General features: G+C 39.5%; 1 protein-coding gene across 2 annotated transcripts in view; it reads right to left on the bottom strand.

Annotated features, from left to right (window-relative positions):
* Positions 1 to 18,563, bottom strand: part of HOOK2 (hook microtubule tethering protein 2) — a 34,774-nt gene extending 16,211 nt beyond the window's left edge. The window contains exons 1-10 of one of the 2 annotated variants that reach the window (XM_026681662.2): positions 18,279 to 18,563; positions 10,948 to 11,033; positions 7,277 to 7,349; positions 5,841 to 5,891; positions 4,982 to 5,114; positions 4,422 to 4,489; positions 4,083 to 4,145; positions 3,822 to 3,902; positions 1,554 to 1,711; positions 1,305 to 1,445 (exon numbers count right to left, since the gene is read on the bottom strand). In XM_026681662.2, coding sequence (XP_026537447.2) covers positions 1,305 to 1,445; positions 1,554 to 1,711; positions 3,822 to 3,902; positions 4,083 to 4,145; positions 4,422 to 4,489; positions 4,982 to 5,114; positions 5,841 to 5,891; positions 7,277 to 7,349; positions 10,948 to 11,033; positions 18,279 to 18,326 — 902 coding nt within the window. In that variant the 5' untranslated portion in view covers positions 18,327 to 18,563. The remainder of the gene's footprint in view (positions 1 to 1,304; positions 1,446 to 1,553; positions 1,712 to 3,821; positions 3,903 to 4,082; positions 4,146 to 4,421; positions 4,490 to 4,981; positions 5,115 to 5,840; positions 5,892 to 7,276; positions 7,350 to 10,947; positions 11,034 to 18,278) is intronic. The other variant, XM_087955522.1, reaches the window with a different exon arrangement.
* Between the last annotated feature and the right edge of the window lie 381 nt (positions 18,564 to 18,944).

Here is an 18,944-nt window from a genome sequence, read left to right as displayed (position 1 = left end):
AAAACAACAACAGGCAGTTGTTTCACATATTTTAATAACAATCCAGTTTCAGTTCTCATTTAATTGCCTGCTTTTTATGCAGAAAAGTAACACTCTTGGCTATTGGAAGCATCAGTGTAAAACAATGATATTGCTGCACAAGGTTGGTATGTACCACAGACTGAAACAATAACAATGGGAAACAATTGTCTCATTCATATTGTTCCTAATGTTTCTATGTTCTATCTCCCAATTTGGTTTTCAGTCTGAAAGGGCCCCCAACCAATGCATTTATAGGCATAGGAATCAAAGTCTGAATGGATCAAAAGTCAGCATTTAACAAAAATGTATTTTATATACAGTCTCCGAAAAACTGGTTTCTATGCTGCGTTTTAAGAATTAAAAGAAAACCCGAAATGTTCTACACAAGATCATCTGACAACCTAGCTTAAAAAACAAACTTGGTTTCTAGAGTTTGGAACACAAGATTTGCAACAGGAATTTTATGGCATACTTTGTGCCGAGTTAAAATTCAAACATGGGAGAAGGAAGCCTATAAATGTATACAGCCACAATAAATGCTGACAGAAATACATTAACAGGTCAGCCCAAGGTGGATTCTATATAAGAAGCTTATTCCATATTCTCATATGCAGTTCCTTAAAATTCAAGTTGCAGCTAATCCAAACTACTATATTCCAGAGCTTCATGTGCCATTGTCAGTTTGTGGGCACATATAGGTCACAAAGCAGCTGGATTTTTGTTTACAATGTATTTCTTACACAATTCCAAAATGCCTTTTAAATTACCAAGCTGTTTTTTTATTTTCCAAAATCAGAAAATTCTAAAAATATGTAGCACCCAATACGCAGGTGCAGGTTTGACCTACAACCTATCCCAGAACATGGCTTGTTTCCCAGACCACAAATACACCTACAGAAATAATATTTTTCTGTCTTATAGCCAAGGTAGAATAGAATAAAATAGAATTCTTTATTGGCCAAGTGTGGTTGGACACACAAGGAATTTGCCTTGGTGCAAATACTGTCAGTATACATAAAAGAAAAGATACATTCATCAAGAGTCAAGAATCATAAGGTACGACAGTTAATGATAGTCATAGGGTACAATAAGCAATCAAATATAAATCGTAAGGATACAAGCGACAAAGTTAGAGTCATACAGTCACAAGTAGGAGGGGATGGGTGATAAGGAATGATGAGAAGATTAACAGTAATAGTAGTGCAGACTTTGTAATAGTTGAACAGTGTTGAGGGAATTATTTGTTTAGCAGAGTGATGGCTTTCAGGTGTCCAAAGACTCACCGAAGTACATCCATTTCATCTTTGAGGGATTGGGCTTCCTCTGCCAGGCTAGTCAGCTCCTCGTTACGGTGTTGCAGCTCCTGCACCTCCTTCTCCAGATCTTCGCAGCGAACTCGAACATCATCTCTACCATTTTCCAGCCTGGCCCAAAGACGCCCAGTTAAACAAACCTAGTTTCCTGGGCCCTGGTGGTTTAGCAAAGAGTACCAACGCCCCCTCCCATCCCTCCCCCACAAGTACCTGCCCTACCGGAAGTTCTCTTCTTGCAGCTGTTCTATCTGTGACTGAAGCAAAAGCAACTTCTTGCCAGTGAGTCCAGCAGTATCTGACTCCAGAGAACACTTTTGCTCCCGCAGGGTCTTATTCTCCAGCACCAGTAAGTTTTTTTCCTCCATTAAAATGGAGATCTAGAGGTGGGGAAGAGAGCAAGTATCAACCAGCTTGGAAAAATGAGGCCCCAAAGGTCTAATACTGTGGCCATCAAAGTTTACAGCTAAAGCCCAAGGGGATTTAAAGCCCTCAAAGACTGAGCCGTTTAAGCTCTTCCTGTAAGTGCACTAGAGGCAGGCAAGGTTTGCTATTACCCCTCTGCCCAGGCTCAAAAATGGAAATCCCAAACTTCTCCTTAGCCACACCCATCCGTGGAGCTATAGATAGTTACTTGCCTCTGCATTCTTGAATTGTGTGCATTGGGAAAGTCCACAGCTGGTAATCAAAAAAGGATCAAAAGACAACTGTGCTATGCACAAGATCTCCTATCCCATACCCCAAAAGAACACCATTCCTCCTGCACCACCTTCTGGGAAGACTTCTATTATTCACGCTAGAACTTCTAGCTTGTAGAGCAATAGCATAAGGCAAGCAAGAAGGGCCGTTTTTCTCCTTCAGGAAATCTAGTGAAATCTTGCTAAAAAGTTGTGTGCTGTCTAAGCAGTATGAAACCTAGCCATTTATTCACCTGTGACAACCATCCTTGGCTTTTACAAAGATTGAATACCACCGGCTGAAGAGGCTGCAATCATTACTTCCCCTCAAACTGAAATAGGTCAAGAATCTTTAGAGGCAAGTATGACGCTTAAAGAAATTGTGTGGTCAAAACTAAATTGTTATATGAGGTCAGAAATCTCTGCCACCCCCACCCACCCACCCACCCCCGATTCTGTGTGCCTCCCAAGCCAATCCCAAGCAGCTGTTAACTGGTCAGCATTGTACATGCTCATGCAAGGAGGTTAGGCAGGCCCACCAGGCATGGGGCTTTGCTGTTGGATAAGCATTTCAATTATCATAAGCCAAGAGCTTGGAGAAAGGGAGGGCACTTACCTTCTGGAAAGGGGCTGCATCCCCAGGGGCACTTTAGCACCTTGGAGGAGTAAAGTGGGAGGGGTTTTAAGGGAGAGAGATCAACCTACCTTTTTTCCAGATCCCTCACCACCCATTGCTATGCTCCGGGACTACATAATTCAAATAACTTCTCAATTACAGCCAGTGTTACAGTGTAGCTCTATAGAAGATGAGCTTATTTCTGCTATTGGATGAGTGTGAGAGGTACAGGCTGTGGCCACAGACTACGCTGGGACATAACATAGTTTGTTTTTATAAACCCAATCATTATGGCTTCTATAGCAATAGCACTTAGACTTATATACCGCTTTACAGGGCTTTACAGCCCTCTCTAAGCTGTTTACAGAGAGTCAGCATATTGCCCCCCCCTCCAACAATCTGGGTCCTCATTTTACCAGCCTTGGAACAATGGAAGGCTGAGTCAACCTTGAGCTGATCAGGATGGAACTCCTGACTGTGGGGCTGTGCTCTAACCGCTGTGCTACCATGGGTCTTACCATGGTCTATGGATTGGCCCTTTGAATGAACCAGATCACACAGCAGCTTGTTAAAACAAATTAGGGTTTAATGGGATGTATGGATTCCGTTACATAGTAACAAACCTGGGTTACAGGTCACCTGACAAAGTTACCAGACTCAGGGTAGCCTCAAAGCTTCCATGCTGGATTGGCTCTCTATACAAAGATTGGAGAAAGAGAACAGCTGAGCACTAAGAGGGAAGGGTAGGAGGAGGGATACACCACCACACTGCAGCCACACCCAGTTGGTTCCATGCAGCTTAGCAAGTCACACGATTAACAAAACATTTGCACTTCAACCCAAGATGTAGGATAGTAACTGGTGCTTGGGAGGGAGACACATTTTACTTTCTCCAAGGCAGAACCAATTACTCAAGTCCCTAGAGCAGGGGAGGTGCCAAAACCCATGGTTTAGGGATGTATTAATCAAAACTTCCCCAAGCCATCAGTAATCATTCCCACAATGCACCAAGTATGGACAAGGCCTGCTAAATTATCAGACCCTGCAAGCCATTGAGATTTTCCGTCAGACTGAGAACTGCTCAACTTACATAAGATCAATGGCACCTCATTGTAAGCACCTGATGCACATTTTGGAATTATATCTGGAAAGCAAAAGTAGAAATGTTAACATCCCTGACCTCCAAAAGGAACCCACCTGATGCTCCAAGTCATGACAATGTTGCCGCATGTCATCTGTCTCCTCTAGGTCATCACTGAGGAAGTAATACTTTCGGGACTGTAAATCAAGCAGAGGAATGAATCAGGGAAGAACTGCATGATCATAAACACAATCAGGTAACTCTGTCCATTGCATGCTTTGCCTCCTCTGTCTCATCACACAGAAAAAGGCAGAGCTCTCCATTCTTGAGTAAGTAATATGCATTAGTTCGCCCAGTTATATAATTCATTGGGATACCTGACTGTCGAAATTCCCGTATGTCTCTGAACTTAATGTGTCTGATGAATCTTTGGTCAACAGCTGCAAGAGAAAAGAGCATCAGCGTAGAATCTACTTACATGTACACATTATTTTTCAACAGACATAAATTAACTAAGAGACTTTGTAAGGTCATCCTGGAGAAGACCAAAACTATTCTGGCATCTGACCACTATTCGTTTTAATTAAAACTGTAGTGAAACAACTGGTTGGGAAGTAGTGTGATTGTGGTTTGAGAATGAAGGGCAGTCAAAACAAGGCTTCCAGTTCCAGGCTGAATTATTTTCATGCCAGATGGCAGTCCAAAACCATACTTACCTCTTGAATAGCTGTCATAACGACATGCTGAACAGATTCTTCCAAGGTCATGATTTGCTGGATGTAATCTACAAACAGATTAAGTTAGGGGCTCAAAATAAGGTTTAATTTGTTAGTTTCTTTCTTTACTCAACTCCCCAGACCACCCTTCTATTTAAATCATGATGCTATGATAGTTGAACAGCATTACAATAGGGGACAGAACTAGACAGAGTAGTGGGTAGGGCAGAGTATCAGTTGTTAGCTTAAAGAGTTTGTCTCGATTTTAAGCAGGAGACATCCCTATGGAATCAGAGGGGGGAAGAAAGGGAAAAAGAAAACTAAAAGAAGAGAAAAGAGGGATCAGCAGATTCTCTAACTTCTAAACTTAGTGCTGATGAAATTCCAAACAAGTTAAGAATTTACTGTAAATAGGAAAGCAACACCACATTTTGGTCAGCTGCTTGCTAGCCTCTCCATACCAGCATTTAAAGTACTCACTACTCAGATGTTCTCCTAGCATAAATGTCTATGCAGCCTTATTATCCCCTCCCTTGTACTATCAAATTGCACATACATACCTTGCTTCTTCTCACAGCTGATGGCACAGCCTAGTACCAGCTGTAGTAATTTCCCAAGCTCAGCCAGATCAGACAGCTCTCCAACTAAGGCTACATCAGGCAACAGCTGCTCTGGGACTTGGTGGCCCAGCACCTTAGGGATATGTAGATAGCAGTAAAAATACCTCCTAGCCACCCATGGGCATTCTAAGCATTCCAGCTACCACTATCTATTTAACTTGGTTTACCTGCTGGAAGCACAATTCTTATCAAACAGAACTGAGGCAATGTATGCAGAAGTTGGAAAGTTACATTTTAAGAATATCATATATATATTTTTAAAAAGCCATTGCCCAACAAGTATTGCAAGCAATGACAACTCAGATTGATATATGTTCCCTAACCCCCCCCCTTTCATTCCTGTATAAACCCTCTACATCAGAGGTCTCCAACCTTGGCAACTTTAAGACTTGTGGACTTCAACTCCCAGAATTCTGGGAGTTGAAGTCCACAAGTCTTAAAGTTGCCAAGGTTGGAGACCTCTGCCATCAAATGACCCTGGATCAGCCTGCTAAAGAAGGATTTGGACCCAGATCTCCCTAGCTTAAGCCCATCCTGAGTCTCAAGAGAATAGGAAGTGGGAAACAAACAAACAAACCTGTATATCCACAGAAAATGAAATATCATATTCAACATATCTGAAGTAATGCTAAATAACAAAATCTATAGATACAAAAGAAGGGATGCAGATTGAAGCTACAAACAGTTACTTTTTAACATTGCCTTTAATGCTAAATGAAACGGAAAACCTGAGATTCATTTGAAAGCATATGCTTACTTATTTAATGTCTCAGCAACTCAGCCTATAGAATATACTCACATCCTGGGAGTATTCAACCACACTTTGCAAGATCTTCTTCAGGTTGCTCACCTGGGGAAAAATGGGCAAAGATGACAATATTTGTGTAGATTTCCTCGAGTATTCCTGTTTTCATTTTCAAGAAGCCATTAAATGGAATCCAATATCCCTAATAATGAGATAGGCAATCATGCTACTTTACAAGCTTCAATGCTATCTTGATAGGAAGAAGAGTTGTGATGATCTAGTGGGTAAGAAAGCATGATACAAGCCAGGTCAATTGCCACTGCTTGCTGAAGATGGCTCACTGCTAAATGCCACCTTCATTTTCAATCTAGACAGCTGATTCTGTTTGGAGTGCAAATTTTGGCTGTCTATTTCATGTATTCTTTCAAAAAGTACCTCGGAATTTTGTGGAGCTAAAGTGATGAGTCAAGGTAATGAAGCTGACATTTTTTGCTAAGATCTCAATCACTATTGGCACAAATAAGGGAGCAGTTTTATTTATTAATTCAGCAGATGCAGGTTCTCTTAAAAGATTATAAACACAGATTTCTTCTTGTTATAATCAGATTCAAGGTACATGTCTTGAACTGGCAGTATTGAGAGTATGGAAAAGTAAATAGCACTATCCAATATATACAGCAACCTAGTAACTTGAATTCCACGTTTAGGATAATTAGACTCAAGAATCCTGTGCCTTTTAGAACTAGCTCCTCTTTTGTATCTCAAATGTGTTATGAAGCCAGTATATAACTGGTTTAGAACACTGAAACCTCCAAATTTGTAACTGCCTCTGCCTGCTGTTGAATTTTCTTCTTAAGTTCTCATTTCTGCTTCTGAGTTTGAGGCCTCCCAACTAGCAGTCAAACACACAGGTAATCGCTGTTCCTTTCTTCTAAATGCAGACTGGGCCTTAAAAAAAGATGGATTATGATCTTTCTACAGTACCTTCCACTCTTCTGGCCCCAGTGAATTTCTTCCTTGGCTCCACTTTCTATAAGGCTGAAGCTGTATTGCATGATCATACTATCAACTCATTTCTGGAAACCTCATTGCCATGTTAATGATCTTTAAATAAAAGTTTCTTTTCTATTTACCCCCCCTTCCCATTTCTCTATGAGCATTTAAGACATTGGACTTCATTCATTTAACAATCCAAATTATGTGCATTTGGCTCTCTGTATTTGAAGATTAACAATGCTGACTTGAAACTTGCTTTACCAGGCAGAAGTATACCACAGCAAGATAAAGCCAGGATTGAATAATGGTTAATTTCCTTGTTATATATTTATTGTAAACTTCTTTATTAGTCATGTTCAAGAATTGAAGAGTGTACTGAACACTGAGAAATAGTCTATCAAAACAGTTAGAAATACAAACACCAAAGAAGAGAGGTAAGAATATCTGAGACAAAATGCTTTTGGGACATCAATTCACTGAATCACAATATATACCTTCAGTCTCCAATTGTCACCAGTGTCATCTTTAATCCGAAGGAGCCATGTTTCATTGAACCAAGATGGATCTCTGGGAAAGAAAAATGCAAAGTTGTTTGTGTTTATATGAGATAGGAAATAAACGGACTTCTGGTTTGAGCTTCTTCGGCGACAGACCGAAACTGCGACTGCATGGTTTCGATCTGTGCTCGCCGCTGGAGTGCCCCGAGCTGGCTGGTTTCGGGGCTAAGCCACCCCGTAGAGGTGAAGAAGGGGGAGACTGCCTGCAGGGTTGAGGAGAGCCGCATCTCTCCTCCTCAGCTGGCCATTACTCCCTTTCCCGAAGGTGGTTGCAGCGAAGGTCAGAAATGGCCACCACAAAGAAGAACTCAACCGGAAAAGAATGTGCAGGAGGAAGATAAGAAGAGAACGTTTTGGTTGACCGGGTCAAACAGCAAAAGCAACAAATAAGGTACCCTGGAATTTAAACTATTAAAAAAAAAAATAATAACACTGTTCCCAAAGAAGATTTCTAGGCAGCAAAGGAGAGAGAAAAGGAAAAGGATTTGTTTTTTTTTCTCCTCTTCCTATACTGACAGCTAAGAGACTTAAGCAAGGAATTGGGAAAAAAAATCCACTTTGACATTAATAGGCATTTAATGCTGAAAATAAAAAGTCAAAGGGATAATAAAGATTTCTGGATAATTAAAAGCTTTTGAAAACAGGAAAGGAGAGAAAAAGAATAAAAGGGCAGGATCTGGAAGGGAGGAGACTGCCTGGTATTAAAAAGAACTTACAGCAAAATCTCAACAAGACTTTCAAAAGATACATCTTAACTGAAACATCACAACAAAATAGTAAAACCCCAGGAAGAGAAAGTGAAAAAAGAAATAAGAAGAAACAGCTTGGGACTATTTGGATTATTTGGTGATCTCTGGATTCTTGGTTACTGCATTTCAATGACTAAAATCAATCGGGTGGTTGTTTAAAACTGTTTAAAATGGCTCCACATTTAGAAGAATTGAAAATGGAACTTAAAAAGTACAAAGAAGATGCACAAGAAGGGAGAGGTTCTTTTGGCTTCGTATTTCAGTTCTTGGAAATGGAGATTTGGAACTATGAGAAACAACAAGAAATGCCTGCAGAACAAGAAGATTGGGACAATGAAGAAGCCATCTTTAATGAACAAGTAATCTCAGGTGGGGAAAAAAAGGAAAGGGGGGAAAGAGAATGGAAAGTTTAAGATTGGGAAAAACAACCCAAAAAAAGAATAGACTGAAAAATAAGTATAAAATCAGAAAGCAACAGAAGAGGGAAATGCAGAAGAGAGAATTAGAAGTAGAGAGACAAGGGGGTAAAAAGGGGAGGGAGAAGAAGAGAGGGAAGGAAGAAAGGAAATAAGTTATAAAGGACAGAAACAAAATATAGAGAAACGGGGCCTATTTAGAGATAATGGGTGAAAATCTAATTGAAAAAGGGATTCTGCAAAGGTATATAAGACAGTATTGTTATATTAGAAATAGAAATAATTTCAGAAAATATGAAACAATGATTAAAATGTTTGATAAAATAGCTATTGTAACTTAGTGGAATGCTTGTCAATAAATAAATGTAACAAAATGAATATTTAATGATTTATAAAACATATGTGAAGAGAAATAAGGGAAAAATTAAGTATGGAGATCATACATGTCTTTAAGGAAGTATGATATTTAATTGAAAAGAAATGTTAAAGATGTTAAGACTTTAATGAATATTAATGATAGAACTGAATTGGAATGGAATGAGGGTTTTAATTACATATATTTACAATCCTTTTTTTAAAGAATATAGTGTGTATTATAAGAATGTACCAAGCAGAATTTGATTGGAAGTTATGTATTATGTATTATATTGAATGTTATAACCTTAAGGTATATATCTAAGTTTAAATAAGAGTTGAATGGATAAAATTAAAAGATATAAAGGTGTCATACTCCAATTAGTTACTACAGGAGAAAATTTGTTTAATGAGAAAAGATAATATGAAATTGAAACAGAACAGACAAAAGTATAAATATAATGATTTGAATTGAGATGAGATAATCAAAATAACATTGAGAAAATTAAAAGAGGGGAAAAACTATATACAAAATGCAGAATCGTAATAAGATATGGAATAGAATACAAAAATGAGCATGAAATTGAGCTTGTGTCTGTATAAAGAAGTGCAACCCGGGACCATGCTATTTTCAAAAAAGATGTTTTACTTGTATTTTGTGTGTGTGAAAACCCAAATAAAACTTTATTTTAAAAAAAAAGGAAATAAACTTTTTACAGCAGATCACAAATATTCAGTAATCTAGAAGCAATAGAAAATCCAGATGACAGGTTTTATAGTAGTTACTTAGACATATGCTCTGCCTGCTTTTCACCCCTAAAACAAGACATTTTTCTCATTATCCCATCATGACAAAGAAGATAATTACCATGGGAACTTTTGTTTTCCAAGCTGTTGACTTTACTGATCTGATCTAACCTAGCAGTAAACTATCCAGCTATAAATTGTGCAAAAGGAAATATGTATTGAGAGTGTTTAATTTTTTTGGAAGACTTAGTTGCAAGTATCTTAGCTGATTCCTTTATATCAATATGGAAAAATGGGTTGAAACAGAAGATGCATTATTATGACTTCTCATGTACAAATAATAATGGAGTATGTCTCGGCTAGGAAAAATCTCAAGTCAACAATTCTGAATTTGAAATGTAGCAACCAAATTATAAATAATAATTTGCTACTGTATTTGTATCTGATAATTATATGAATATTCCAAAGAACTATGACACTCTTATACTATAATGCCTGGCAAAGTGTGATTCTCAAAGGGAGATTCCAGAACATTACAGATAATGAACACCTTTGACACTCTAATACAATAGTCCAGAGGATTCTTTACTATCAATTCTAAAATAGGTGGATCATTTATCACACCTTCATTAGCTCAATACCTAGGTCATACTGCTTCTTTTTAATCACAATTATCTTTTACTTAACCAGAGAGATGTATTCTTAAATCAAAGTTTAACAAATAACATTTGACTAGATTTGCCCTGCTCTACATTTAGTAACAGATCTGTTATTGTTTACACATTTAGTAAATAATCTGTTAATCTGGTTTATCTATTTCTAGCTATATTTACAAAGGCTTTTTCCCCACTGAAATGAGTTAAAAATATCAGGGTTTAAAGTGATTTATCTTTATTAAGAAAGCTATACCTTACTAGCCATGTTCAATTTATCTTTTTATTTCATTTTGATTTTATCTTTTATCATATTTTTTTCTATGTTATATACACAGTGCACTTCAGCGTATAGTCATGTTGGCCACATGATCACAGCAGTGTTTTCAGACAAAGTTGGCTCCCTCAGCTAAGAAATGGAGATGAACACCACCCCCTAGAGTTGGACATGACTGGACAGGGAAACCTTTATTTATGTTTCTTAAGGCTAGTCAATAATCAAAATATTTTGATATTGGCATTCAGAACTCTCATTGAGTGCTTTCATGTTAGCAGTTTGAAGACATAGGAACAGAGAATAGACATTGAGGGGCTAGTTGAGGATTTCCTGTTAGACTTCCCCATCATTCGTTTTGTGAGAATCGCTTTAAGACACTTCCCTCTTCCACTAGGTTCTTCAAGAAACTCACATCTTGTGTAGCACCTGGGCAATTGTGACTCCACTGGTCAAATCTTCCATCTTGATACATGGTGATGGAACATGGAAAGTTTGCATCTGGAAAAAATAAAATCACTTGTTAAGTGTAGACAAAAGGCAATTTCCTCTATTTAGACTGAGTGTCAAACTCAGTCATGTCACGTGATGTATCGTGACAGTTTTTGCCTTTGCAGAGCCGGAATGTGTGTGGCCTGTGCATGACACAACCGGCCCATGGACTGCCAGTTTGACAGGCCTGGTCTATTATGAAACATAAACCAAACTTGGATTATAAATCATCCTCAAGTGGCCCAACTTGATTCTATTAGATATGGTGACAATAGAAAATATTTTGTCACTTTCTTATAATTTCCATTTTATAAGGAGATACAAAGGGAAAGAACTCTGTTATTACACATAATGTTACTTTTGATTAAGTAAAATTGTATGCAGCATCCTTTCCACATCTGGGTGCTTTTCAGATGTGTACACTTCAGTGACAGGAATTCTCAGCCTAGGACAGCAGAGATAGTCTGGTTGGAGAAAACTGCTATGGAGAAATTGATGTACTTAGGACCAATGATCTGCTTAAGACCAATATAAAATCGTTACATTTTCTCAAATACCTTTACAGATCTTAAAAGCTATGCCTATAGATCAACAGGTAGCAAGACAACAGTATCCCATTATGCAATGAGCAAAATGCAACTATTCTCACATCTCAGCATATCAGTTTTATATATCCCCACTTTTTCAATATTTCACCTTATTTAGACTGTATCAGTGTTTCTTAACACATTTGCTTTCAGAATTCCTTCCCACTTTTAAAAATTATGAATCATTCCAAGACTGCTTTGCTCATATGGGTTACATTTTTCAATATTTCGCATACTGCATTAATTTTTTATTGGAATTTAAAACATTTTATTAGATTATAGAATAAAACACAAAAATACAAAAGCAAATAGTAAGACATAGTGGGGAGAAGGGGAAAGAAAAGTGAGGAGGGGAGGGAGAAAAGGGGGAAAGAAGGGTTGATTTCCGACTCTGTTGCAGTAGAACAGAGCTGTCAAACTCCCGGCCCACGGGCCTGATGCGTCACACACTGACCACACCCACGCCTGGTTTAGCGAAGGGGGGAAAAGTCCCCATATGTCACGTGATGTCACCGTGATATGAGTTTGACACCCCTGCAGTAGAATAAGGCATTAAAATAGAAACTCAATTTTTTACTTTTCCATATTATAAACTAGCCATTTCTGTACCGACAAATCAATCTAATTAGTAAAATTAATCTAATCCAAAATCAAAGCTTCATTTTTTTCCATCTCAAGGGCAAAATCCAGAAGCAGTCGCCATGAAGTAACAAAAGTACTTATATTCTTTTCTTTGATCAAAATGGTCAATTTAGCAATCTCTGCCGCATACTGTATTAAAAATTTATTTATTTAGCGTATGGTACGTGTTAGCCAGGGATCATGGAGGTGGTTAGCTGCCTCTGTGAAAGGATTTTTTTCAGGCGGTGTTACCCCGGGACAGCTGAATGCCGGTAGGCATTCGGGGGAGGCTCCTTTCTTGTCCTTGTGTGGCTTATTCACTCATGGGAATCGAACCGCCTCAGCAGGCCGCAAGCCTGGCATCTTACCACGTGAGCCACCATGGCCCATATTAAAAATTAAATTGATAAGACATACATGGCATTATATGGTGTAATGCAGGGGTGTCAAACTCAAGGCCCTCATAATGTTTTCCTGCAAGTCTAGGGTTCTGATTTTTTCAGATTTACTAAGTGTTGATCCATTGCCTGCCATAGAAACTGACAACTGGTTTGTCACTAAACCTGTCATCATGGGCTGAAAACGAGTGACTAGCTCAAAGGCACCCAGATGATTGTCATGCCTAAGGACGGACCAGAATTCACAATCTCCTGGATTCCAGCCTGGTGCCTTAACTACTAGATCAAATGTCATTCTCTAATGCCCTGTAGATTTTACAGTCTAAGCCACGGGTGTCAAACTCGCTGCATCATGTTGCCGTCACGTGACGTTTTGTGACATTTTTTCCCATTTGTGCAGCTGGGGTGGGCGTGACCTGCATGTGATGCCTCCAGCCCATGGGCTGCCAGTTTGATACCCCTGGTTTAAGCCTTTGATATCAGACTGCATGAGGTCCCCTTAGGAGCAGGGTATCTAGATTTGTTAACTGAAACTAATAGTTTACTGTTGAGAGCTCCTGATGAATCTTGCTAATAATGTAACAGGATGTGGACAGCTGCTTTTTCTTTCACTAATAATATGACAGTCACTTTCAGTCTTCTCATACAAAAGATGGCTCATTCTTGATGTAAACACTATGTGTGTGCTGTCCATAGAGTTAATGGGATTTGGATAGTTAGTTAGGAATTGTGAGCTGTCCCCATAAGGGAATGCATTATGGTAAATGTAGTTAAGGTATCCTGGGAAATGTAGTCCATGTCATGTGGTCACATCTGTAATCCAGATTGATTGCTAAATTGACCCTTGGTGGGTCGGGGGAGGTCTCCCTCACTCTTGCCTGAAACCATCATACCATGCAGCCGCTTCAATCATCATGGGGTTGAGGCTTTATCTTCCTACACCACAATTCAGATATGCAAAGAATTGGACATTAAGAAGAACTTCATCATAAATGTGAGTTGACAGGATGCCTGATAAACCAATAAAAAAGACTTTGTATGGATGCTTTGTGGAGTTATCTATCTGCCTTTGTACAGTATTTGTACAGTATTTGTGCAGGACAGGCAGAATAGTAGGAAGATGTGGGTGACCATTCCAGTCTTAATGTGGCAGAAGTACTAGTAATTTTGCAACTAATTACCTACCTGGGTTTCACATAAAAATATTATTTCTTATAAGTAGGAAGCTTCCAACAGCTTTTGATTTGCCAGATTTTTATAGAAGATAAACTCTGTTCCTTTAATGTATTTGCAAAAAAAAAAAAGACGTTTGGCAAATGCAGCCTCTTGTTTCTCATTATTGCAGTGGGAGAAAAAGTTGCCCTTCCTCATCACACAACTGTCAATCCAAATCTAGCAACAAGTAACTGTAATATTTTCTTTCCTGGGATAAGCCTAATAGCTGGCATTTTAGACAATGATGCATCACAAGGTAAAGGAAACAGTATCTGCACAAGCCATTCTGAAAACGCCCATTGGGGAGCTGCATAGCCAGCAAAACTGTATCTTGAAATTTTATGCACACAACATACTTAACCTTGAAATGTGTCAATGTAGATTTTAAGATAAAATAATATTTTAAGTTTATTTCACAATGTATACTACTAATAATATGTAAATGTTTTAATACTACTACTAAAACTCTCATGTCTGTTTGATTGTTTATAACCTACAACTGGCCAAAACAATGCATCCTAGGGCAACAAAACTATTAAATGAACTAACTTAAAAAAATGCATCCAAAATCCAGGACCCCATAACTCCTGTGGGATTGAAATTTGACAAAGTTGTGGCTGCTTCAGTGCTGCCATGGTCAGCCATGGTCATGTGACCCATTTCCAATGCTCCCTGCCAGCTTCCTTCAAAGAAATTCAATGGGAAAGCCAGCGGGAAATCAAAAGTCAAGATAGAAAACAGCTTTAGATGAATTTTAGTACAGATCTTGCCAAGGAACAGTCAGTGAGCAATTGTTTGAAGTTACAATGACAATGAACAAGCAGTATTTATGACCAGTCTTCAGAGTTATGGCCATTAAAGAGTCCCCATGGTTACATGAGCAAAATTCTGGCACTTGGCAGCTCCTCCCCTAATCTCAATTTATGCTTCAACTCCCTCCACCGCCTATCTCCTTCCCAGCTCTGTCCTTTTGACTCTTCTGCCCTCAGCTGCCCCTGTTGCCCTAGGGAAGGTCTTGCAAGGCCAGCAGTTACCTTATGAAAGGCCAGGCTGGGTACACATCATCAAGAGCAGGCAGGGATATACAGTTGGGGGAGTTGAAGCAGAGGCAGCAGAAAACAGGACAGAAGTGTGAGGCCCAGGCCTGACGACTATAGCCAGGACTAATGTTAGACGCACTGGACAATTGTAGGAGTTAGAATTCATAACATTACAACAGAATTATGCCTGACAGGACCTGATGGGGGGGGGGGGGGAAGCAGCACTGTACACAGAATAAGCAACCAAACAAAGAACAAAGCAATCTAAGCAATCTTTGGACATGGAAAGAGCAGTGAGGTGACCCAGTTTGAAACCAGACCAGTCCAGAAGCTTCTTGATTAGTTGTTTGGAGGGATTCCAATGAGCATGTGAGAGTGCTCAAACAAAATTTGGCTATACGGTATTATACCCAGTAAAATTAAAAGCACTTCCAGAAAGATCAGGATAGAAAACCAAAACCATGTAGGTCAATACTATTTATATCATAAAGTTGTAGTAACAGAACCTTGCAGATCTGAATGGCTTCCTTCCTTTATTTTCTTGTGGACTAGGGAGGGACTTTGTTGGAAGATGTTTATTCATGTTAATTTCTTGGCCAGACTTCAGGCCCTTTTATTTGACCATTGCTGTGGTAGTGACTTTTCCTCCTGTTCTTCAAAGGCATTTCCTCTGCTCTTTATTAGAGTGCTGTCTTGTCACTCAATATAATTTATTTGCTTGTCCTCAATCCCTAAGAGGTTAGCATCTTACTGAAAGGTGTGTGCACGTTCCCTATATTGACAAAAGCTACATTTCCAGCAGTCACAACATGCCTGGTTTTTGGCTATTCAGATGCCATTAAATGTAGCAAATGAGGAGAGGCAATTACCTCAATGGGTGACAAAAACTGAGTAACTATAGGTGAGACATGTATTTAATGAGAATAAAATGAATGTGGAGAACAATCCTGCTACTAGATGCACATCTAGAGAGCAGCACAGGGACAATATACAAAGTGAAAATGTATTTTAAAAAGTATAAACTTAAAATTTAAAATATATTGATTTGTAACTTATCTCACCACTGGATATCATGAAAAATATAGGTTCATTGGGGTTTTGTCCTTACACATTTCTGTATTTTCTATTTTAAATTCATTCCAATTGTGGATGTCTAAGTTATAATTGTGTCTTTTATTCCTGTAAGCTGCTGAGAAGTCTTTGTGATTGCAACAATGTATAAATGTGATAAATAAAAATCATTAATTGACAATGGTTATAATTTTTAGATGTATATGAAACCATTATTTTTTATATTAAAAGAAAACTTTTTTATAATGAAAAGATTAAAAAGAAAAAGTTCTACTTTAAAAACATTTATCATTTCATTATAACTTTTGCTTGCCTAATCTACAACATTAAAAATCAAAAACAAAATCTTCCCTCACAAACTACTAACGTTATAAAAATACTTTTAATCATATAAACTTTCCCTCTTGGTGGATGGTAAGATTAATCTCAGTTTTTAAAAAAGTGTTGTTAAAACTTAATTTGCCTTTGAGCAACGATGCAGTCTGTTACCTTGACAGATGACAGTTCTATATGCATTTCACTAACATATTTTGCTTGCCATAACAAAAAAATTCTTGAACCAGTGCACAATTAAAAACAAAATGGAGCATTAGCAATCAGAAACAATATAACAAATTATAAAATTTAAGTGATCATTTAGAATAAAAATCATTGTAATCCTCTATAATATCAAACCAAAAGAAGCCTGAGGGAAAGAACAGAACAGGAACACTCTATTTGGAAACCGCTTCTGGACTTTGTGCTTTAGGTGGGAAAAAAATAAACTTTGATTTTGGGTTTTGCTGATTACATAAGTTTGCTATTATAGAAATGGCTAGAATATACTGTATAATTATGTAAATATAAAAAGTTGAAGTTGTATGTTATTACCTTATTCTACTGTGCCAAAGAGTTGGAAGTCAATGCTTTTGTTTTTCTTTTCCCTTTTATCCTAGACATTTTCCTCATTTCTTTCTTCTTCCCCCCTTCCCCATTATTCTCATTTTTCTTTATATTTCTATATTTTATATTTTGATAAACTAAAAAAAATTGTAACAAGATTTTAATAGGAATACAAAACACGTCACAGTTGAACCTTGTCTGAATACATGGGGACAGTGAAGCACCTGAGCATCATTACAAGCCAAGCCTGTCACTGAAGCTTGTTAGTACCAGGTGACAGTCTGCAGGTTATAGTACAGCCAACAAGCCTTTCTCTAGTAATCTCAGATATCAGCTCTTTAACAGAACATGGATTCACCTGGTAATCTGACCCCATGACATGTTATTTAAGCCTTTATTGTGCAAGTCTCAGTAGGTGGCAGTATCTGGTCAATCTTTTGTAGACTCATAACCAAGAAATGTTACAGGCCAGTTTAAAAATACATCCTGAAAAGGAAGCAATGGCAAAGCACTTCCGTAACAACATAGTTAAGAAAAATACACAGGTATGTCTCACCAGCAGTTCAATTTCACTAGATCTGACCTTGAATATTGAAGCAGGTTTAAGGAGATGTCTTTTGTGTTATACAGAGCTATGCATGTTTTAGCAGCACATATATTACTGTTGGCTTTTAAGGGACAGTTGCTATCCATCCTCACAGAAAAGCAAGTGGGACATTGTATGTGTGTGTAAAAAAAACAACAAGAATCCTGAAAAGGCCAGATATTCACAGTTTAAAAAGGCGGGCAAAGAGAAAAACCAACAAACCACAGAGAGAGGAAAAGTAACTACTGTATAAAATGTCCCTCTGAGCCAAGCAGAGGCTACAAAAAAAGCGCGATCGATGCTTACACGAAGCCTAGTGGCATCGAGAGACCTTCAAGAAGTGTTTGGTGTTGTCAACAGGATAGTTGAAACTTCTGCGGCAGGAGGTCTATACAAGCATCTGCACGTCCAAGCCAGCATTGCTCCCTCCTCACGTACGCTCGTTTTGCCATCTCCAAAACAGATGGATTTAGGAAGGCCGCCCCGCCCAACATGGATTATTTCCCTCTCCCTATTTTATGACCGAAGCAGGCCAGCAATTGCCAAGTGGGCGCAGGTAACCGCCGCAGATGCAAAGGTGCGAGCAGCAGGTGCCTTCCGCATGGAGCATTTAGGAAGGGCCAACGCCACCTTCTCCCTCCCGGGACAATTCCAGGGGCAAAAGCCGAACGCGGGGCAGACCCAGGAAAAGGACACCTGTTGAAACCGCTTGCAAAGGCGGCGGGCGGCTCCGGCGCTGGAGGAAAACGTCGCGTTGAGCGAGGCAGCGCTGCGGGAGACGGCGCGAAAAATACGGCGAAAGCAGCGCCCTGCCTTGAGAGCCCGCCTCCTCCCGCGCCCCATCGGCGGCTTACCCAAGTGAGAAGCGCCCCGCATCGCTCGCCGGAGCCCAGCTCGCCCATGGCTCCGCCGCTCGCAGGAGCTCTCTTCCAAGAGCCACGCCTCCTAGAGCGGCCCTCGCGCCCCGTCCTGACGTCACCGGCGTGCAATTAAGGCGGCGGGGGCGGGGTTGGAAACTGAAGGGGGGGGGAAGAAAACCTCCTCTGGAGACGCTCTAGGAGTCTAGGCAATTGTTATTCCATTCGGCGTAGAAGGAAGGCGCTTGGAAGCGGAGTTTGGCTCGGTGTCCTTTTTTAACTGTAAGAGGGCGGGGGGAGGGGGCTGCGCGCGCGCGCGCTCGAGGCCTCCTATGGGAGAAGCATCTTTGCGGTTGTGTAGTAAGAGATACGCTCTATACATGCTCAGAGGCATATTTTATTTCACGTATGTTCCCGTAGTACGGAAAACCATTGGTGAGGGTTGTTGTGGATGTCAGTGTGTTGGCCGCCTAGCCTTCTCATCAAAACCCTCAACAGATTCCCCCAGGCGCTCTGCACCAGTGACGCGTTAGCAATAAACCGATTCGCCACGGGGTACGTTAAAATGCCGAGGAATGAAGTCTGTGGAAAGGAGAAGCGGGAGTTGGATAGATTCAGGTAGGAGAGTCCCCACTAGGGGGTAGCATCATGCCTCGCTTTTGT

Source organism: Notechis scutatus, chromosome 2 (assembly GCF_049901735.1).
Source record: "Notechis scutatus isolate UNSWTSFEM ecotype Mainland chromosome 2, rNotScu1.2, whole genome shotgun sequence".
In the NCBI taxonomy this organism is placed as follows: Eukaryota; Metazoa; Chordata; class Lepidosauria; order Squamata; family Elapidae; genus Notechis; species Notechis scutatus.
The sequence above is the reverse complement of the archived record's forward strand: the minus strand, read 5'-3'. Positions and strand labels throughout refer to the sequence as shown.